At 37.4% G+C, this 23021-nt stretch overlaps 2 protein-coding genes across 5 annotated transcripts in view; both read right to left on the reverse strand.

The window, feature by feature from the left end:
• Window positions 1–4561, reverse strand: part of plekhm3 (pleckstrin homology domain containing, family M, member 3) — a 42889-nt gene extending 38328 nt beyond the window's left edge. For all 3 annotated transcript variants that reach the window (XM_056242061.1, XM_056242062.1, XM_056242063.1), the window contains exon 1: window positions 4475–4561. The gene's annotated coding sequence lies outside the window, so the exon portion shown is untranslated. The remainder of the gene's footprint in view (window positions 1–4474) is intronic.
• Window positions 4562–12331: 7770 nt separating this feature from the next.
• On the reverse strand, window positions 12332–22742 carry idh1 (isocitrate dehydrogenase (NADP(+)) 1). Of its 2 annotated transcripts, none has more exons than XM_056242066.1 (9): window positions 22638–22742; window positions 20162–20291; window positions 16767–17058; window positions 16444–16549; window positions 14965–15142; window positions 14450–14601; window positions 13668–13808; window positions 13364–13526; window positions 12332–13077 (listed from the first exon to the last, which is right to left on the reverse strand). In XM_056242066.1, the coding sequence occupies exons 1-9, from the start codon at window positions 22669–22671 to the stop codon at window positions 12984–12986; spliced, it is 1290 nt and encodes a 429-aa protein (XP_056098041.1). In that variant the 5' UTR covers window positions 22672–22742; the 3' UTR covers window positions 12332–12983. The 2 variants fall into 2 exon arrangements, with proteins under 2 accessions (XP_056098041.1, XP_056098042.1); XM_056242067.1 differs by lacking the exon at window positions 22638–22742 and adding an exon at window positions 21166–21328.
• Between the last annotated feature and the right edge of the window lie 279 nt (window positions 22743–23021).

Consider the following 23021-nt stretch of genomic DNA (forward strand, 5'->3'; position numbering starts at 1 on the left):
TACCGATCAAACTTCGGATTCAGTTTGTATCCAACGATGGACATCTTTCCCAGTTGCTCCACGTCTTGCTGTTTTTTCAGCATCTTGCACAGTAACTTATGTGTAAAGTAAAAATTAGCTCATGTTTGCGCTCTTTTCCATTCCACTTAAATACAAACGCAAAAACGTGTTCTGCGTGAATGCCCCCTAATGCTGCTTCCTTTTGATACAGCCTTCACATCTTTATGACAAACTATGTATCAGCAGCTGAACTTCACTCACCTTGACCTGTATTTACACTCATGGCAAAATCATAACAAGACATTGTCAATTTCACAATACTACTTTAGAGCCATGGAATCCGTTCAACAGGCTACCTTAAGTTCCAGAGCTTCAGGCACACGACACAGACAAACCTGGAAGTTTCCAGACTCTCCAAACATGAGCATGGCTTGGTTCTTTCTTGAATTTTCGATTAACATAGTTATGCAGCCTCTCCTCATCTTACTCATGTCTACATCCTCCCGCACTAACATTGATTTCCTCTGCACTCCGGCTCAGTGTCTTTCAGTTTCTTTGAACCATCAATTATTGAAAAGACCATTACATCATCTCAGAGAAGAGGCTCACCTGACCCATGAGAATAAATGTAGAAACAAAGAAATACATATAAATGCAGACCAACAGACAGCTATGCAAATGGGTGATTTCCGTTGGTTTAAAACTCACCAACAAAACAAGCAAATCTTCAAATCAAATAATACTATAAAATAATGAGTGTCAAAACTTAAAAGGGATAGTTCTCTAAAAAATTCTGTCATAATTTTCTCACCATAAAGTCATTCCAAATCTTTAAAAAGAAGTCATTTTCTGAAAAGTCTCATTGAAGACAACATTCTTCAAACTCAAGGCACAATCACAGCAAGGCATTGTCATGCTATTATGCTATAAGGCATCAGCAATTTCATGCTAGTACCTTGAAGGCCGTGGATAAATGTGTTTCACAAAAGAAAGAAAGTCATACAGGATCAGAGCAACATGAGGGTGTGTAAGGCCACATTTTAAAGTTTCAGGAGTGACAACTGTATTTCAATATGGGAAATGAATTACAATGATTGACACCATGGTATACATAAGCCCTATTCGGACAGGACTAGTTTTCCATGGGGACATTAGAGAAATGCATGTTTCACAGACGTACTTCGCGATTTTAATCCCGTCCGCGTCTGCCAAATCAGTGTTTTTCTCACACAACCTCTGTAAAATTTCCAGGGCAAATTACTGTTTTTCAGCAAACTTAACGGTCCTCTGAGAAATCTAATCCCGTCTGAATGCAAATGTCTGTGATTGCTGATTAATAGTATTATTCTATCGCTTCTCCTCATGCATTTTTGTCCTACCTGAGCTATCGTTTGCACACCAATCTTCGACACGCTTTCATTTAGTTTCCAATATGGATGGTCTCAGACAAAAAATAACAAATACAATCAATAAATAGAGCCAAATCGTGGAATTGCGAAGATTGCCCATTTTAATATCAGTCAGAAGGTAAGATACTTGTCTAGATTTCTCTGCACAATTATGCAAGTTTGTTATAAACAGCCACTGCGATAAACTTGTGAAGTTTACTTAAATAGGATTTTTATAATAAATTAAAAATGATATTACCAAATAATAAATTAAAAGACATATGTCATACGTGATGCACACAAGCACAGCAGATGACGAATCGGTACATGAAATCACAGATGTTGAGTGATAAGAATTGTAACTCAAATGTTGTTTAGGAGACTAGTCCACTCTGAATAGGACTTTAGCAACATTCTGCCTGTTGTGTGTTTTGTATCAAAGTAATATTACAGTGACCAAAAGTTATGTTCTGCAAATTTAACTAAACCTGTGCTTCTCAAATAGGGGTGGTGAAAAAAATCGATTATTGATTAATCGCGAGTATGTTATGGACAAGTATGAATCGATTATTAAATTTTCAAAAATCGATGTTTTATTATTTAAAAAAAAATTTTTTTTGCATTATTTTATTTTGTAAAAAATGTTATACCGGAAGTTGAACGTCACGAACGCGCCCAGTTCCAATTAGCAAGCGCGTGTAACGGCAGCCAGAGCGAGTGAGAGCAGGTGTGTAAAATGGAAGAACCAGGAACGAGCAACCAACCGATCCACCCAGCTCCATCTGGGCTCAAAGCAAGAGTGTGGATTCATTTTGGTTTTCATGGCAGGAGCTCTAAACATGTTGATAGAACGCATGCCGTCTGTCAACATTGCCACACTAAAGTGTTTAGTACAACTTGATTACTCACAAGTTAGTGTTTTGCATTTTGTCACTGTGTTCTACAGTACAGTATATAAGCTGAAGCTACAGTAAGTTGTTCAAAAAATTTCATTTTGTCTTCTTAATGATTAAATTGGACAATTTTCTTCTAGAAAGACAAGGTGTTCAGGTGGAGAAAAAACTTTCTTTACCTTGACATGTTTCGACTGCAACCTGCAGTCTTCCTCCACCTGAACAACACCTTGTTTTTCTAGAAGAAAATTGTCCAATTTCTACAGTATGTTGGTTCTGATCTTTTATCTTCTGATTTCTACAGTATGTTGGTTCTGATCTGTATCTTGTCTGATCTTTCCTAAAGGAAATAAGCCTTTCATTTATTTGTTATTGTTTAGTTCAACTTGATGAGTCACAACACAATGTGATGTATTCATTTCTGTGTTCTACAGAACATAAGCTACATACAAATAATTGTGAAGTTATAACTACACGACACAGAAAGTGCTTTGAGTTTTTGTTACTCAATAAAAGAGTTAAGTAATTCAGCAGCTGATATTTTTTAATACTGCAATCACTTTGTAGTGTATTTTCGTTTACTGTTGTGAAATGGAAAATCAATAATCGCTAATCGAGAATCGTTAATAATCGAAAATCGACTGTAATCGAATCGGGACTTCAATAATCGTAATCGAATCGAATCGGGAAATCAGACAGATTAACCACCCCTATTCTCAAACCTGTCCTGGGGACGCCCCCACCACTGCACATTTTGAATGTCCCCCTCATCAGTCACATCCAACTCAAGTCTTGCAATCTCTAATGAGCTGATGAGTTGAACAACCTAGATGAGGGAGACATCCAAAATGTGGATTTGTTTTTTTGTTTATGCTTGGAATTTCACTCCCGTAAATTACTGAACTCTGTACAGTACAAGATTAAGCATTAAAAGCTGAATTGACAACCAAATTTAGCTGCAGTGTGTTCGTGGCCTATATGATGATGAGACTTAGTAGTACAAACCAGCAGCCAGCCATGAGAACCAGATCTGCAACAGTAAAAACTTGAGCTGGTGATCTTCACACCTCTGCTTGTGGACACACTTATTCAGACAGTGATGAGGAGGCCCTCTTCTGCCGTTCTATTTTTAGCCATCTCACAGCAAACATCAATATGCACACGGAGGCAGTGAAAAAGCAAAGTTATGTTCTGCATGTAGCATGTGAGAATCATAAAGTGAAAGCAGTAGAGAGGAGATGTGCACCCTCTTAAATGTCATTTTATACAATATATTCACGTTATTGCTGAAGCAGCAGTGCAATAAATCAGATTTATTCTGTTACACTGTGATGTGCAGTAAGTTATGTGTCATCATAAAATAACATAAAATCATATTATCACAGATCTATGATAATATTATTTTATGGAAACACAAAAACCCCTAACTGCCAGTAACGTTAAACTAAACTGCTTATCTTTTGACATGTTACACTAAAAAGGACTGTGGTATCAGATGCTAATGATACCATCTTCAATTAATACAATGGTAAATCTGGTCAATTGTAAAACACCATCGCTACATTTATACTAGTGTTGTAAGGCAAGTGGGGGGTTTTCTCCACTACTGTCACCTGATGGAGTTTTGGTTCCTTGACACTGACTGCGCTTTATAAAAAAAAACGTGATTTGACTTGACAAAACAGACACAAAATTACAAGCGACGACCCCTTACTTCAGCCATCTAATGCTGACTGTTCACACTAGACCTTCTTCACTGAATAACAACCATAGACAATAATTAGCTAAATCGACAAGAGTCGTGGATTATTTTAATTAATAACTTGATGTAACGTACTTACAGTCCACACATGTGCAGCTGACACACAAGCAAGCTGTGAGATATACGAGAACAGACGTAAAAAACAAAACAAAAAAAACCTCTAATATCAAGGTTTGCCCCTCTTCTGAAATAAATTGTGCTTTTATTCACAAGTCGCTGTTTCGCTTAATTTAGCCGATGACTTCATACCATGATGCTAGTTAGCACTCGGCTACATCAGCTGCCAATGACATTTGTGTCATCCGATTGTGTTTAACTCACAGCGATTATAATACGTTTATGTGTCATTGATAATAAGAGAATGACTATAACACAAAGTACGAGCATGAAAAGAGCAGATAATCCGTTATTTGTATGTGAAAGTGACTCACCCGATTCTGTTTACAATCTGTCACATTCAGTTCCGTCAGCAAAAATGCGCACCGGGTAAAACAACATCCTACGTTAAATGGTTCCGGCTCCCTTTATTTTTTTTATAGGCCGGCCTACTACTTCATTTATTTTATTTCGCGATTATGATGGTATTCTTTGTAGTATCTTGGACTACCATGTTAATTCATGGTACATGGACATAATTATTCAGTACCGTGGTATTGTCATCTCATCTGACACTATCACTGCATCATACCACCACAGTACATTTCTGTAAGCCAAGTGAGATTTTAGATTTAGGCTACTTTAGTGGAACAACGTATTTCAGTGTTTCCTTGTTAATACGAGTCACAAAATAATCTGCAAGGTTTGCAAAAGAAAAGCGTCTGTGAGTCACCCAGCATCAATATTAGGCTAGTCATATAGGCCTATGCTTCTCGACATCATGCCATCATGCCACCAAGCCTCCATTAGAATCGTGAATAATGACATCAGCTGTTGTGTAGGAGTGTATAAAATCATTTTAGCTACACTGTAATATTGCAGAGACTTGTTTTATCGATCGCTCTTCTCTCACAAACACCAGCATCCTTTGCACATATCTCACTGTCATTGGCAACCCACGTGGACCTGGAATGAGATGCCATACAAATTAACACAAAAGAAGTCTAACTGCATAAAAGATCTATGCATTCTTAATGTGCAAACTGTGGTCGACATTAAGACTTTTTGCCTTAGATGGGCAAAGATGGGTTTTTTTGTAATAGCCAACAGCCGTTCTTGAAGCCAGCCCTGCATCTATTGTTCAGGGTCCCCACAGAAAAAGAAACATTATTCAAGTCTTTTTCAGGCCACAGACAGAAACACAGTAATTATCGTGGGCTCCGGGCTAAACCTGCGACCTCCCCTCCAATCCTCCTCTTCTCCCCCGCTACCCTTTCTGAGAGCTCATTGTCTTGACTTGTTTAAAGAAAGGCTTCGTTAATGAAGGAGGAGGGGACATGGACTAATGGGCTCAAATAAGTTCCTCTCCGCGATATTGTTGTGGGATAATGGCGCTACGAGACCCAGCTGTAAACTTGCAGGAGCCATATTGTGCGTGACCTATATAGACCCTCATCTGAACCCGTGCTGAATGCTGATCTGCCCCAGAAAACTCAACATTTCTCTCCCCCTTCTCTTTTCTGTCTTCTTTTTTCTGTTGTTCTGATTCAATTAAGAGCGTCAGCAATTGGACAGGCCGCTGTAAGTGACATGTAGGGAGAAGAGAATGGGACACAGCAATTAATGTTGAAACGCTAACCTTGTTAACCTTGACAAAGGTAGCAATTGTATGAAATGCTTGTCCTTTATCTTCATTTAATGTTTATTAAAGAAATGTAGCAAATATGCAAATAAGCAAATATGAACTCCTAGTCCACAATTCACATTTCATATGCATCAATATTTTATCATGTGTATCATTTTTATTATTTTATTTAGCAGAATGTGTTAAATGATCAAAGATGACAGTAGAGACATTTATAATGATACAAAATATTTATATTTAAAATAAATGCTGTTGTTCAAACTTTCCTACAAAATACACTTTGTTAAGCAGCACAACCATTTTCAACAGTGATAATGATGAAAAATGTTTTTTTGAGCACCAAATCAGCATATTAGAATGATTTGCCATCACATTAATACATAACATTTTAAAATATAATAAAATAGAAAACAGTTATTTCAAATCATAAGAGTATTTCAATGTTTAAAAAAATTGATCAAATAAATGCAGCCTTTGTGAACATAAAAATATTCTTTCAAAAACAAACAACAACAAAAAAAATCTTACTGACCCCAAACTTTTGAACATTTCTGAAGCTAACTTGTTAAATTGTAACTAACAATACAGTCACACATCTTGCTGTTCAAAAGCTTTGGTTACTGTACCATACCCTCATAAGTTTGCTTTGTTAAACAGTTATGGATCATACTTGTAATACTTTAGTATTTTTACATGATACTTTTAATTCATAATAAATTTTAGTGGTAAATCAACATATCGACCATCTAAAGCCCACTTATATTCCTTTGATAGACAAAGAAGAAATACATCCTTATAAACAAGGTTGCTATTTTTGGAACAATATAGTTGATGTAGCATAACTTTCTCAAATTGGATGGAAGTGGGCGCCATCATTTCAGCACAAACTACAGCACAGAGAACTGATCATCAGCATGAAAAAAAAACAAGCCTGAGCCACAGCACAACTATTCCTTTATGTCTTTGAAATTTATCCTCATATCAGACTCCCATCTCTCTCTCTCTCTCTCTTGCTCATATCTTGACCCATGAGCCTCTCCTTTTCACTGTTTGTGTTTTCAGTGTCTATTTGGATTCTGTGCTCCTGCACTGATGACTAAATTATGATTGGGCGTAAGGATAGCAGGGCTTTCATCTGCCCAGCGTTGTTCCACTCTTTCCTCTCCAACACAAAGGGCCCCTCTGCCTCTGCTCGGCCCGCTTTTGAAGAGCAGAGTGGCTATGGGTCCCCATGGAAACCACTGCGTTCCCTACAGGAGAAAGGTGTATTCTCAAACAGAGAGAGAGAGAGAGAGAGAAACAACGTCAAGCCATATCTCAATCATTAATCGCTTTATTAATTTTCAATGTCCATGCCCTTCTCTGAAGGTGCAAACATGCTGGTGCAAATGATGTTGACTGGTTTTGTGAACTGTGTAAAAATGTTTGTAAATGCAAAATATTATATAGCTATATATTCGGCAGATTTCGATAAAAAAAAGCTACCCCTTAACCTAAACCTTAAAAGTATAGAGTTGGTGTACTTTAACCAAACTATAAGATGATAGCATTTTTTTTTACTGAGTTCATGAAAAGCCTGAACTTTTCTTGACAGCTGATGCATAATTAAATTGACCAATGAAATTGACTGCGGGGCGGGGTTTGCATCGCAGTGGCCTTTACGATGCTCGAGTCCAGTGACCTCAGCTTGTGCATGTTTTACGTCATTTACGTCGGAAAGACCACCGGCCTCTATTTCATATTCATAAGGCTTTACTTCCTGTGGCACAATAGTAATCTTTACTCTAACAATGCCCATGAATGAGTCTCCATTCAAACAGGGAGAATCCAATTATCACGGCACAATGGTGACAGTCTGAGGGATGCTGTCTTTATCCTCTCTCTCTCTCTCACTCTCTTTCTCACACGCCCGATGTCTTTCTTTCTCCGCTCTCACTGGGGTAAACCATTGTCACATATATCTAATAAAGTCAAGGACACTTGGCCTGGAGTGTGTAGGTACAAGTCTTTGTTCGGACTATTCAGTACTCAGACACACTCTGATTTTCTAGTCACTTGGAGGAAGTCACATCATGTAGGCCAAGTGCACATTTTACAGTGCTCATGATCATGATGTTTTAATTAATGTATTTTTCCATTTAAACACTGATAATAAAATGATAATAATAACAATAAAAAATAATTTGAAAATCTTTGTGTCCTTCACTGTAGAATGATGGCAGGCTCCAAAGCCACTAGAAGGCAAGCCTGCAACCTTTAGCCAAAAAAGCGTAATGGCTAATGCTAACGCTGCAGCTGTGTCAGTAAGCAGGGAAGGAGACCAGAGGCCGTTGTTTTTAATGAATGTCAATAGAGAAGAGGCTTCACTACACTGAATAAACCACTTTTTTGAGGAAATAGCTTAATGAATCGACTGCCTGTCCGGTAGTCTTCAACATGTTTTATGCTAAACAATACTTTTGGAAACGATATGTAGATTTTTACTATGATAAAAGGTTATAAGAGAAGGCAGAGAAGGGAATGTCGCGACAGGTAAGACTCATTTACGGCATTGTAATATTGAGTGATATAGGGTGTTACTCAAATGGAAGGCTGCATCCTACGAAGGCTGCACTCGGCTCCTACGTCATCAATCGTCGCTGAAGGCCATCTCAATTTGAAGGATCTTTGGAAGGCAGCCTAGGAAGGATGCAGTCTAGGTAGGATGCAGCCTTCGGTTCAAAGAAAGTAAAAAATACCAATGTTTTCTTTCTTTGGCTTTTAGGTTTTACACCAGTTATGATTGGCCTGACTTGACTTGAATTGTAATGACTATTATAACTGCATGTAGGCTATGCATATGCAATTTAATGAATAAAAAGAAAATGAATAATTTAATTATAAATATTGTGTTATATGTTGTTTAATGAAAATAAAAAATGAAGTGTTCTTTCTATCGCTGCCAGTTTAGACTTAATTGTACTCTCTTAAATGTAGTTGTATGCGCCCTGCAGTGACTAACATTAAGTTAGTACTTTGCTGCTAACGTTAGATATTCACGCTCTTTTTTCCCACAGTAAAGCACATTCCGCAAACAATGCAATCCTACTGTACGTAACGTTACGTTTACTACCGATATACACTAAATATAGATCATTTATTCACAAGACCAACGTGCTAATCCACAAGAAACTGATTAACGCAAACTGTAACTGACCTTTTTTTACAGTCTGCAACTGACTGTCATAACCATAGACTGTAAAAAGGTCATAACCATAGACTGTTGTAAAATGGTAAAATCATAACACTTTGAACGGCGGCGGGCACTGACGTCACTGCCATTGCATGATAGGCTGAGGTGCCTCACGTGATCCAAGTTTACCGGCTTTTTTAAGAGAGCGTAACCCCCCCTGTCAAGGAAACTCATTTCAAAATACTACATGGGTATTATCCCTGTAATGCATTTCTTAATAAGTTTAAAAAAGACTTCTCACCACAATGTTGTTTTTGTAATCTGAAACTAAAGATTTTTGGAAGCAGGTATCTATGATGGTTTTTGATACATTCTACAAAATAATCAGAATAGATGAGGCTATGATCTTCTTCTTGGATTGTAATACTGGCTCAGATATAATTGATAACACTCAATAATTCTTCTTGGGAAGTTTCATACAGCTAAAGTAATGTCTATAACACCCTCCTTTAATTTCTTTTGTAAAGATCTTAAAATATTCCATGACTCATTGAATTCAATCACTAGAAATAAGAAGTGCATAAAAACATCTCATATTTTGAAAAAAAAAATAGTTTGCAGAATTTAATGTTTTACTCTGAACAATGTAAGATTGGTTATATGTTTTCCCCAATATCTGTTTGTCTTATGTTTGATGTTAAATGTCATTGTAAGCTTTCATGAAATTTGAATAAAATAAAAAAAAGATAAAAAAAATCTCTAATCTCCCTCTGCAGGCTTCTTGCAACAGGTTGTCCGTCTTCACTCTTCACGTCATTGTGCTGCCATCTAGTGAATAAACTGTCACAATCTCCTCAACAGACAACATTTTGATTTCATCAGGTAACAAGACACTCCACCACAATATGATATTTTGTTGCAGCAAAAAAAGTTCAAAATGTTATATTTTATGTAAACAAACATAAGGTATAATTTGGGTTACATTTTTAAAGATGTCTTTACAGCGTAATTATACATTTAAATACTACTGAGTAATATTAATTAACCAAGGGCTGGGGCCTGTTACCTGTACCATGATGGTAACGTCAGTTGAACAAACTCAGGGTTACAGGATTAGTTTAAAACCAAACCAATCCAACCAGGCTTTGTTGGTACCATGATGCTGATCATCAACTTTCTCTGTTGACACACAGGCTTTGATCCTGAGTTTTTGAGTTGGTGTGACATCAGTAGCGAACAGCCAATCACGTGCTGAGAAAGAGTGAAACTGCGATTCATTTTTCGCGAGAGAAGCAGCGCAAAAGTATTAAAATATTAAGAATTTAAACAAATTTACACAGCAAGACGAAAATAGCTGTCTATGAAAGAGGACAACTAAAAGAAAAACTCTCACTACTGTATATCAGTGCAAGTAAAAGTTGTGAAGTTAGTTTATACAGTTGATAAAGGTATAGAGATTGAACATTTAAGCTCACATAATGGCCCAGTCCCAAATGGCACACTTCATGTGCACTTTCGGTCTTGTGGACTTACAATGGCTGCCGCGTGCGCGTGTCCGTTAAGTCCGTGAGACCGCAGTGTGTCCCATTTGTCATTTTTAGATCTCAGAAGGGTGCTCGCGAGCGCCCCCTCTGCGGTCGATTTGCGCCCTTGATGCGCACTTTTGCCGAGCCCGCGCTGATGCGGACTCCACAGCAGACTTCTTCCCGACATTCAAAGCGGCGTTACGTCGCGAAAGTGCGGACTCAGAGGAAGACCGCGAGTGCTTAGGGTTCCATTTGGGACAGGGCCTAATTGACTTCACTTTTCTCCGTTGAAGTCTATTGGGTCGCTGTGTCCATTTCTTTTACTGTCTATGTTTCATGGTGCCTAAAACCCAGGGTTGGCGCAAACTAAACTGAAACATACTTGGCTAGCCACCTAAACCGGCTTCATGGTATATGCCCCAAATTTCACAGACAGGGTTAGATTAAGCCAGGATTAGGCCTTAGTTAATTCAGGACGTTTAAAGGGGTCATCAGATGCCCATTTTCCACAAGTTAGTATGATTCTTTAGGGTGTTCATGTAAGGTTTGTAATATACTTCAGTTAAAATTCCTCAATGGTTGTGTAAAACAACACCCTTTTTACCTCCTCAAAAACAGCTTTGTTCACAGTGACCTGTTTCGGTGCATGTCTCTTTAAATGATAATGAGCAATTGCTCACCCCACCCCTTTCTTCCATGGGGGGTGTTGAATGGCTGAGGGCAAAAATATGCTAATACGGGACAGTCCGTCATTGGTTGTGGGCGGAGCATGAGCATTATGACATCATAGTGCTCAGAAAATCCAAACGGCCTGATTATTGAGGGTGTTTAGACTTTTTGAGGATTAAAAAAAAAAGGAGTAAAATTGATTTTTTTCATTGTATGGTGAATACACACTCTGCAAAGAAACATTTATATGCAAACACCATATAAAAGTGAATTTTGCATCCGATGACCCCTTTAAGTAACTTTTTTTAAATAATGGCAGACATGTTTTAAGATACTGTATGTCAGTACAAGATGCTTTCAGTTAAGACAGCTCAAACATGCATTTTAGTCAGGGACTAGGTTTGTCTGTGAAAACCGGGCATACATGTACTTACTATTGGGTTAGGAATAAGTTTGGTTTAGGGGTAGTTATTATGCAATTATGCATAATAACTACATGTAACATGTATAACAAGGACATTGTAAAATAAAGTGTTACCTATATTTGTTTTTAATGACACTACAAGTTCAATTAAACCATCAAAATATGCAGAACATATTTTATATTTGTTAAATATTTTAAATATGAGGGTAGAACAATACACTAAACTTAGTTAAGGTATTCATCTGACAAAATTATTTGGCAAAAAAGGCTACAGCTACAGGTTTTATTATACCATGCAAAAAATCACTAATAAAACAATTGAATCCAAGCACAACTACACAATAAATTGCAAAAATGCATTAAAGATTTTGTGAATAAAGGGTAGAGATGTCAATTTTCCTCGGCCAGACATCACTTTTGGCCACTTCTGTACACTGTGAAATACTCTTTTACCCTTTTGGAAGTAACAATTAGGTTGGGAGGCTCTGCTACTTAGATTGTAGGATTTTATGGAAGTTATCACAAAGACTTAATCATGGCATTAATTCACTCATTTACATTGTTTTGATCATGGACCCTGCTTGAAGTATTTAAAACTATATAGTGATATCAATTTGTTTGCCATTGAATTATTGAAGTGGATGCCATGTAGTAGAGCTGAAGCCCCATGTCACTTTGCAATACTTAACACATTATTTAAATTCACACAACGGACATATTTAATAAATTAACAAGATCAGAGAAAGACAAAACACGTGAGATACTCTTCTTAAAAAGTCTCATTTATTATTGACGTCATATCACAAGACCTGATCACATGAGCACACAGACTGACATAAACCGAAACATAAGGAAATTAGTTTGTAAAACGGTGACAGACAGTGGTACAGAGTGTTGAAGAATGAAGAGGAATGTCTACCGGTGTCAACTACCAGCATTTCAGTTAAAAGCAGGTATTTACATTGTTAAGACCTAATCTTGCGGTTCTTGGGATGGCTTCAAGAGTGGCTGTCTGAAGACGAATTACAGATGCATTTGATAAGGCAACAGGTTTTCAAGCACCTGAGAGATGGGCTGCACTATAGCAGTAGAACATTAATACACATATTTATGCACTACAGGGGGCATGATTAAAAATAAAATGGCAATGATAAAATGTATAAATATAGATAAAAATTTCCTATATGAATGTTTCCAATTTGTTTTTAAAAGCATAATGAAGGTTACAGTAGCTCCTTCCATTTAAAAAGGCACTTTCATGTCTTCCAGTTGAAAGTGCACTGCTTCCCCTACTGGTTGTAGTGGTGAAGTCAATTTCTCTGTCTTTGGTCCCGGTTAGACAGGAGATGCGGCTTGACGTGGGTTGAGGGCTGCGTGCGCGTGGACACCCCATCAAAATCCAGCATCTTTACAGTTTGGGCTGGCTTGACAACTTTATCTTCAGATTCTCGGCCAGTTTGTCCAAGAACTCAAAAGTGTTGAGGTAATCTGAGCGTGCAACACTTCAAAGAAATAAACAGAAAGAAATGCATATATAAATATCAGAACTATCCTTGCACAGGCATGGATATACTTTAAAAACTGTATTTTTACAGAAAGTGCTCAGTATTTATTTTGGTATGCAATATCACTTTAACACTGAATTAGCGCTGTCTTTTGTAAGTCCCCTATAAGTCATCATCAAATCCCCATGTCTAACACCACTCTATAACTGACAAAACCATAATAACTTTCAATAAATAACATATATTTTAAAGGCAAGTGACCCAGAGTAGATAATGGACATACCCAGACATGCCCTTGATGCAGATGGCCAGGTCCTTGGTCATGAAACCAGCTTCAATGGTCTCAATACAAACGGCCTCTAGTGCCTCAGCAAACACACGCAGCTCTGCGTTCTTATCCAGCTCCGCCCGGTGCAGCAGCCCTCGCGTCCACGCAAAGATCGAGGCTGATGGGATAAAATTGTGAGTCTATGAAGTTGCATTGTGCGACGAGCATTGTTTTTATATGATCATGAAAAACAGTTTCTATGGCATCATCTGTGGATTTGATTGATTAAGACTGGTAATGAAGTAAGTGTTTTCCTCACCGATGGGGTTGGTGGACGTCTCCTTGCCCTGCTGGTGCATCCGATAATGCCGCGTGACGGTGCCATGGGCTGCCTCAGCTTCTACAGTACGCCCGTCAGGACATATGAGCACGCTGGTCATCATACCCAGTGACCCATAACCTAGAGACAGAGACCAAAAAGTTTACTCACTATAAATTTCATCATTCTTTCATAATACATTCACAAAGAGTAATGGCAACCCATTACGCAAATGGCTTAAATTAATGCATATTTCACACCCGGTCACCACAAAAACATGTATAAGATTTTAACTCAAAATTATACACTACCATACAAAAGTTTGGGGTTGGTAAGATTTTTTAAATGCTTTTGAAAGAGGTTTCTTTTATGCTCACCAAGGCTGCATTTATTTGATCAAATGTAATTTATTCCTGTGAAGGCAAAGGCATTACTCCAGTCTTCAGTGTCACATGATCCTTCAGAAATCATTCTAATATGCGGATATGTTTTTTTAAAAAGGGAATTATATTAATGTAAAAGTCTTTACTGTCACTTTGAATCAACTTGATGCTTCTTTGCAGGATAAAAGTCTTTTTTTTGTTTTTCAAAAAATAAAAATAAAGAAATCTCATTGACCTCCAACTTTTCAATAGTAGTGTACACTAAGATAATCCATCATTTTTATTATGTTCAGTGCTGACCAATTCATTTATTCCATAGATTGTTTGGTATTGGTTGGGTGCAAAAGATAAATATCTAAAATAAATGTGGTTATTTCACTACATGTTAGTTTTACTCACCCTGAGCTACAGAGTCTGACTGCACGTCTCCATCATAGTTCTTGCAGGCCCAGATAAAGCCACCTTCAGACTTCATGGCCTGAGCCACCATGTCATCAATCAGCCGATGCTCATACCAGATGCCTTTGGCCTCATACTGAGCCTTGTAGTCTCTGCAACACACACACACACACACACACACACACACACACACACACAGTGTCAGAATGCTATTGTTACAAGAGCAACTTATTTAATTTTTTCTGTATTTTTCAGCTTGTTCAGTGTGGGCATAAGAAATTATGATTAAATGTTTATGCTTTAATGCCATGACAGGAGAAAATCTTTTATAATGAAACAATGCCATGCGTTTATTGATTCAAGCCATTAAAAAAATTGTTTTATAACAGGCAGATTTTCAGTTATCATACATACAGCAAAAGCACTCAATGCTTAGTTCAAAAGACCCTGTGTAACTAGATCAAGGTCAATTTATTCAGTGACAATTCATACGCAACCATTTCATGGTTACTCACTTTTCATAGATCTCCTGGAAAATATCTTTGAAACGGCCATCATATTTCTTCAGGATGGTGTTCTTGGTGCTGAGATACATCGGCCAGCCTTTGGTCAACCCCATCTGTAAAGAGCTGTGAGCAAAGTCTCGGATTGAGCTGTCTGTGTTGTACATCCCCAGAGCAACTCCACCAGTACCTGAACATATATAATCATGACATTTGTCAAGCAAACCTGGTCTGAAAGCAGATATGCTTGTGCAAAATTATATTTAGCATCAAGTAGGCTACATTCCAAATTATTTCAAATCCAATATTTGCACAATAATTTCATCTGATCAGTTTGCAGACCCAGGAGAGTGTTAATCTCAGGTCACAGTACACTGTAATGACATCATCATACAGAGACATTTACACATCTTTGAGATACAGAAGGGCTGCATCCAAAAACACATACTCCCTTACTAAATAGTAGGCGAAAAACAGTATGTGAAAAGAGTAGTATATAAGAATTCACAATGGTGTAAAGTATTAGAGTAAATGTAATTAGTTACCATATCTTTTTGGCTACATTGTAGTTTGACAGTATCAAAGATATTAGTAACTTTTACCCTCTACTTAACTACATTTTTTTTAAAAGTAGGCCTATATATAATATATATATTATATATATAAGCTATCCTATATGTTATAATTTTCACTCTATATAACAAATAATATTAAGTAGAATGAAATAGTCAAAGCCTACTTGCACTGGACGTCATATGAGATGAGGACATGGCTGCAGTCAGTGATGAGGCCGATGACGTCCAGTGCAAGAAGGCTTTGACTATTTCATTCTACTTAATATTATTTGTTATATTGAAGAGGCCTTTTTGAAGGATATTGGTTTATTAATGGAATCATTTTCACTCTAAGGTACCTGTAATTTTACTCAAATATGGTTTTCTGGTACTCTTTACACCTCTGTGAATTCACAGTGTTTATAAAACAGTTATAAATACCTACTACTTCCAGCGAGATTATGACGTGCGCATACAAATGAACAAATTATTACAATCCCATGTGGCCACAGGAGAGGATTTGTGAATAGCAGTGAAGACAAACAACTGACACTGGTAGGTCACATCACATGACAATGATACCATGATGAATGTAGTACATCTGGATTACATTAATACTTCATACATACATACATACTATATAGAACAGACTTTTTTTTAACAGTCACAAAGTAATACTTATTCAAAATAAGTACTTAGAGAGTATGCGATTTCAGATGCATCCAAGGACTATTCTACAGTCAATAATTCAGATCAAATAAACCAGATTGTTTAAAGTCAGTATGAATGGAAGTTGCAATAGTCTTGTAATGTATATTTGAGTAAACAGGCTTCTCAAACAAGAAACAAAAATGATTTCATTGTGGCTTTAAAAAAAAATACTTTAAAACATAATTTTAAAACACCAACACTATTATTGTAAATCAATGTAGGTTACCTTCAAAGTCATGGACAACAAACTTAAGCGGCTCCCCTCCGTTTTTGGGAGTGTACGTCATTTCCACTGTTCCAGGGCCTGGGACAACAAAATCTGTAGCTTTGTACTGTAAAAGTGAAGAGGACATGTTATGTCAGAAGACTTTTGACCTGTAACGTGATCTTACCAAGATTAAAGGATGTTAGGCATGTACATTTTGATAAAACAGCAGCGATATAAAAAAAAAAAAAAAAAAAAAAACCCAGAACAAATTCACAATTAGACTTAATTATAGACATTGTAATATATGCATTGTAATATATGCACGAGTAGGAGCTCCTCACCTGGTCACCATGTGCGTGTCTGCCAATAATTATAGGCTTGATCCAGCCTGGAACCAAGCGGGGAATGTTTTTGCAGATAATAGCCTCTCGGAACACAGTGCCACCCAGGATGTTCCTGATTGTTCCATTGGGAGAGCGCCACATCTTCTTGAGCTTGAACTCCTCCACACGCTTCTCATCAGGAGTGATGGTGGCGCACTTGATGCCAACGTTGTAGCGCCTCACAGCCTCCGCCGCCTCAACCGTCACCTTGTCGTCGGTGGCATCGCGGTTCTCCATTCCCAGGTCAAAGCTACACAGCAAAAAAAAAAAAAAAAAAACTTGAGTTTTGCTCATCCATGAGAACTACTCTGTGATGTTCTTGACATATGCATTTCTTTGCAAATTATATTTTAGTAGTCAAAAAATCAGATAATTATAAAGCTCTATTATAAAGGTTCTATTATTGATGCCGATTCAAGTGGAAAGGGAGAAAAATGCGTTTTATAAACCTTAGCACCCGAGAAGCAAGCACACAGCCATCTTCAGAATTTTGTGTTTGAACTTCTGTTTTTGCGGAAGCTCTGTAGATTTCTATGACATTGCTGTAGAAGAGTAATTAGCTGGTGAAGTGCGTTTACTTATTGTAGAGTTAACTAAAGTTATCATGCGCATTGTAATGTTTGAAGCAGATGTCATAACAAATGTCAGTAAACCGGGAAGATTCTAAAATTAGTGGTTCATTCATAAATCTGTAAGATTTATTTATCATGCTGTGGAAATACAAACCGTAAGACAGGCTACATAAGGTACATAGCTTATAACCTGTCTGAGCTGTAGTGCAGTGGACTGTGCACATGCTCGGAACACATACGAGCAGGTTTGAGTCTGACCTGGGTATTGTTCCGATCCCATTCCCTTCTCTTACCCCTACTTTCCTGCCTACATAATACTTTACAAAAAAAAAAAGTCTAAAAGATTTTTAAAAAAGTTTATAACTCAGTTCATACTGACAGCCAAATTTGTAATGTTGGACTTGGAACACAATCAGAAGACTAGCAGTCAGAAGATGGCGCCCCACGGCACACTTTAAATGAGGTCAATGGGAAACTAGAGCCATGGTAATTTAGCACAAAGACACTGTTCCAGTGAACTGAAACAGAAGAGTTCATTTCTTACTGTAATAAAAACAGACAGAATACTACAATTTAAAATAACTTTTCTATTTTAATATATTTTTTAATGTAATTTATTCATGTGATGGGAAAGCTGAATTTTCAGCATCATTCATTACTCCAGTCTTTAGTGTCATATGATCCTTCAGAAATACTTCGAATATGCTGATCTGCTGCTCAAGAAACATTTCTTATCATCAACGTTGAAAACAGTTGTGCTGCTTAAAATTTTTGTGGAAACCATGTTACATTTCAGGATTCTTTGAAGAATAGAAAGTAAAAAAAAACAGCATTTCCCTGAAACAGAAATCTTGTGGAACATTGCAAATGTTTTACTGTCACTTTTGATCAATTGAATGCATCCTTCTTGCTGAACAAAAGCATTAATTACTTTCAAAGAATAATAATAATTTAAAAAATTGTACTGTCACTAAACCTTTAAATCGTAGTGTACATGCTTTTTTGCCTTGTAGTAGGGGGTAGCCTGGGAAAACCCAGACAACTTCCGGCAAATTTAGATTTGCTCTGAAAGTTAGTCTGGCAAAGAGCTCATTCAAGCCCATTTCCAATCCGTCTAAATCGAGGCACCAATCAGAAACGTTGGGGCGGGCTTTACACGATGACAACAGCGCTGGGATTTTGAAGCAGATTTTGTAGCCTACATTACAAAGATGGATGCCGCCGTCGAACATCACTCGTTCGAATCAGCTATCGCGTCTGTTTTAAGCGATTTGAACGTTTCCTTTTTGTTAAAAACCGAGCAAAGAACAACACTCGGAGATGTTTCTCTGCCGCTCTGCATACGTCATCTCCTTCATCGCTCTGATTGGTTTTAGGTCTATCCGTGACGTCCGTTACAACTGAGAATGGTCTGTTTTAACCAGGCTAAGTAGAGGGACAAATCTGTGGAATTCTGCAGAAAGCATAACATAGTAAAATGTGTTAGCCGAGCAGAGAGTACTAGAGCCTAATTGTTTCAAAATGATTTCATTTATTATTCATATCCCCATATATTTCATTCAGTAAATACTTTGTGATCTCCAGCTACCAAAAACAGGAATCTCCAAACTAAAGTTAAATCCACACTGATTTAAATTCATCCAAGCAACTCTCACTTGTGCTCTGAGCAGTTGAGCAAATGAAAGGCCTCATCTGTTCTGGATATGTGTGACTGAAACAATGAAGGCGTCTTCTCAGAGTCTCTACAACTAGCGAGGAAGATTGGGACATACTTTACACGCTTTAGATAGAGCATCCCTAAGCTACAACACAGGGGGGCGGAACTTTCCCATACTTTCCTTGTTCTCTGGCCTCGCTTTTGTGAAGTATGCTGTGACCTTTCACCCACTTTACTTCCACTCCCTGGTGCAATAATGATTGTCAAAAACTGTTGGTGGCGCTAGAGGATTTAGACATTTCAGAACAAATTATTATACATTTTTAGGGTCTGCCATAGACTTAGGTCAGTTTAATCCATCAATAAAAGCCTGTAGTGCTCAACAATGCGACTAAAGGATGTTGGGAGGTAAAGATACGCAAACAATCTTACAACTCCAGCTCAAAGAGCAGTTCAGTGACTGAATGAACATGCAAAGAGATCCCTCTTAAGTGACAACACCTTGTTTGCTAACATACTGATAATACTCTTATCAGACTGACAAAGTTTTAGTTGTAGCACTATTTTGCCATACTTCAGGTCAAGTTCATGCACTTTATTTATACTTCATACTTCATAGCTAAAGAGCCACTCAGATCAAACTGTAACCACAAGTTCAAAGTTCAGATGCTGACGATTCATGACAATTTCAAGCACAGAAAGCGATGTTAGGTAATAAATGTTCTAACTTATGGGATGATAACACTTCTCTTTGGCCTTGAGGATTACCACATTGTGGCCTGAGAAATCTGTACTGACAAACAGGAAATTACATATTTGTATAACTTGGCAGGTACCTGCTCAGTGGTGTGATTATTGTTAGTAATGCAGTTATTGGCATATTTTTTAGAATATATAGAAATAAAAAGATTTTGAAAAGAGCTCCATATTAATTTATAATCTACTGTAGTGATATGGCATCAACTTTAGTACTATGGTTACCCTGGCAAATGTTTGTAATGCATGACTAATTGGCAGTAAAGTTGCATTAAATCAGAGTAACGTGTTCATAAGGGAAATCAAATATAATTAGAGAAACACGCGCGCGCACACACACACACACACACACACACACTTAATCTTACCTGTGCAGGTCCAGCTCCAGATAAGGAAAGATGAGTTTCTCTTTTATGAGCTCCCATATTACCCTAGTCATCTCATCTCCTTGCATCTCGACCACAGAACCGGCTTTGATCTTCTGAGACATTTTGGACCCTGCAAGATCGATGACAGTTATATGTGGAGATGTATAGTAGTGTACTTACTCCTGAAGAATGAATTGATTCCATTGAGAAAAAAAGTTACACAACCAGTGAGTCAGCATTTTTGACTTAAACCCGTTTTAACAGACAGCATTTTCGAACAGGCAGACTAATAAGCACCACATATCAGATTTAGAAGTCTGTAGCATGTAACAAAAAAGGTTTTTTTTAATGGTTTTCAATGTTTTTTTTAAACAATGCAGTTCTATGCTGTTCTTTTAAGTACCTTGGACTAAAATGCAAGTACAGTTCAGTATGGTATTACTATCTCTGTACTAATGCTACAGCTTGTGAAAGACATCAGTTAGTTATTATCATGTTTCATGTATTTTCAGATAAAGTAACAGCACCTGACAAACAGGCAGCCATTGTGTAATATGACACTGGCCTTTTATCCACCACGACAGATTAAGTGTATCATTGTATCAATTGTGTCACTATTAATTTTTTTGGCAGTTCCACAAACTGGTACTGGTTACATAAAGCAACTAGAACAAAGGTCAAATACAGGACGTGCAATACTGATTTACACACATAATTTTATGTTTTAATAAATGAATCGTAATGAAGCTTTAGACGAATATGGGGGTTATTTTACGATTTGTCGTAAAAAATTATTAGTGGAACATAAACAATCCATTAAATATGTCAATTATATATGATCAGCGAGGTTGTAACAAGGTCTTTTCTGATGAATGCACATAGTGTTTTCTTCGATAATGCTCAACATACCGGTAGCACTTTGCAGGAAACCTCAAATCAAACGACAGCGACTGTAATGTGATTTAGCAAACAACACAACCCATACGAAGCCAATCGAAGCCTACCTTTTCTCTTGAGGTTGTACGGGAGTAAATGAAGAGATCTCTCTCAGATAGTTGATGTGTTATGGAAGCTTGAAAGGTTTTGGACTAGTCTTGGAAGGCGTTGTTTCGTATCAGCTGAGCGGATGGCATAGGCTCTCCCCTGCTCTGCACTCCTCAATCAGATAATCATCCACCAATCCAAGAGAATAAGGAACTAACTCAAATGACTAGCCCCTCCCTCATTATGAATCATATTTGGAGGCATGTTTCTGGACATTCGCTGTTTGAAGTGGGACGGACACTTGTCTTCCTCTAGGTGGCGCTATACAGCTCAAAAAACAGAATCCTTCGCTGAGCTGCACATTTTCTTCAACTTCTAAAATTGCAAATAATTCCAGTAAGGCTAGCAATGACTTTGAAAAAAAAAAAAACTAGTAAAAAATCCACTTAGAACACAAAACACATTTATTCTGACATCTTATTCTGACATAATAATATAACATCCGCAAAAAAAGTTCATTAAGGAAACCATTTTAACATTGGTATGTCTTATCTTTACCTGACCTCTGACTTTCACACTGAATTCTGACGTTTAATTTTTGGTAAAAAATATTGTAGTTTCGGGCAATATTTTAAACAAATGCAAAACAACAAAAACAACACCTCTCTCATTTCCAGAAGGAATTGATGATCTTTAAAAAAAAGGCATTATCTTAAGGTGAATTTTGATCATAGGATTTTGATTCATAAATTTGATGCTTTTGATTTGCATTTGTTAATTGCATTAAGTTTTTGCATGTTTTGGATTTAATTCACGCAACGAAAAATACCATATAACTCAAACTGTTAATATTAATAAAGTCTGATTCCAGCCAGGATTCAGCGCGGAGAAAATAGCACGTGACTACGGCGGCCGTCTTGTCAATATTTATTTTATTATTAATTTACACCGAACTGAATACAGAAAAATATTTTTAGACCCATCGTTCCTCTGACAACTTCGAGACAATCCGGGCCACCAAGCCCTGCCCATTTTGGACACTCCATTTAGACGACCTCCTTGCAATTCTACTCACTTTTATCGTAGCCTACTTCTAGTACCCGTCTATCTAAATTTATATTTTAAGGTATTGCGTTCTATTTAAAGGTAAATGCTATCAAGTATGCAGTCAATTGGTGTAACATACTACCGCGTCATAAAAGTGCGTCTCTTAACACATTTCCCCCCCCCCCCCAAAGTCAGAAAGCGTTTTGTGTGTAAAGGCTGCTTCAAAACCATTAACAATTTGGGTTATGAATATTGCAATTGATAGCTATCAATTGCAATATTCATAACCCAAATTGTTAATGGTTTTGAAGCAGCCTTTACACACAAAACAAATGGGTGATTTCTAGGTATCATGCATCCTGCTAACTTTTAGCAACAAAAGCATAAGAAACAGCAGGAAGATAATACAGGCAACTGAGGCAAGACAGATACAGGTTCAGCCTACCTCCAAAACGCATTCTGTTTCTTGAGCAATCCATATTCTCAGTCCACCATCGCGAGCACGCTGCTCTTCATGTGCGAAACTGTAGCTATTTATCCTCTGAGTTCGTGAGGACGAGTCCATGAAAGGAGATATATCCAGCTGCAGACCCGCAGCACCACCAGTTTCAGAACCCCAGCGCCAGAACCCCAGTGCCAGAACCGGAAGTGAGGGAGGGGCGGAATTATTGACAATGACACAAGCAAGGTTATTTTTGCAAGTATTTAAAAATATTTAAAATTGTTGCATCTTTTAAATAATATTTAGGGTATGTTTATATTACACAGTGAGTCTATAGGAATACCAGACTTACATTTCACTGCTCGTTGTATGAACTATAACTGGTAT

This window comes from Rhinichthys klamathensis, unplaced genomic scaffold (assembly GCF_029890125.1).
Source record: "Rhinichthys klamathensis goyatoka isolate OS25496 unplaced genomic scaffold, OSU_Roscu_1.1 h1tg000693l_1, whole genome shotgun sequence".
Taxonomy (NCBI): Eukaryota; Metazoa; Chordata; class Actinopteri; order Cypriniformes; family Leuciscidae; genus Rhinichthys; species Rhinichthys klamathensis.

Excerpts from the sequence above, each read along its gene's own strand:
- idh1 (XM_056242066.1), bottom strand. The coding sequence starts at position 22,671 with ATGGATTGCTCAAGAAACAGAATGCGTTTTGGAG. Across the intron at positions 20,292-22,637 it reads AAACAGAATGCGTTTTGGAG|GGTCCAAAATGTCTCAGAAG; the intron begins GTAGGCTGAACC and ends TCGATCTTGCAG. Across the intron at positions 13,078-13,363 it reads TGCATCAAGGGCATGTCTGG|TGTTGCACGCTCAGATTACC; the intron begins GTATGTCCATTA and ends ATTTCTTTGAAG.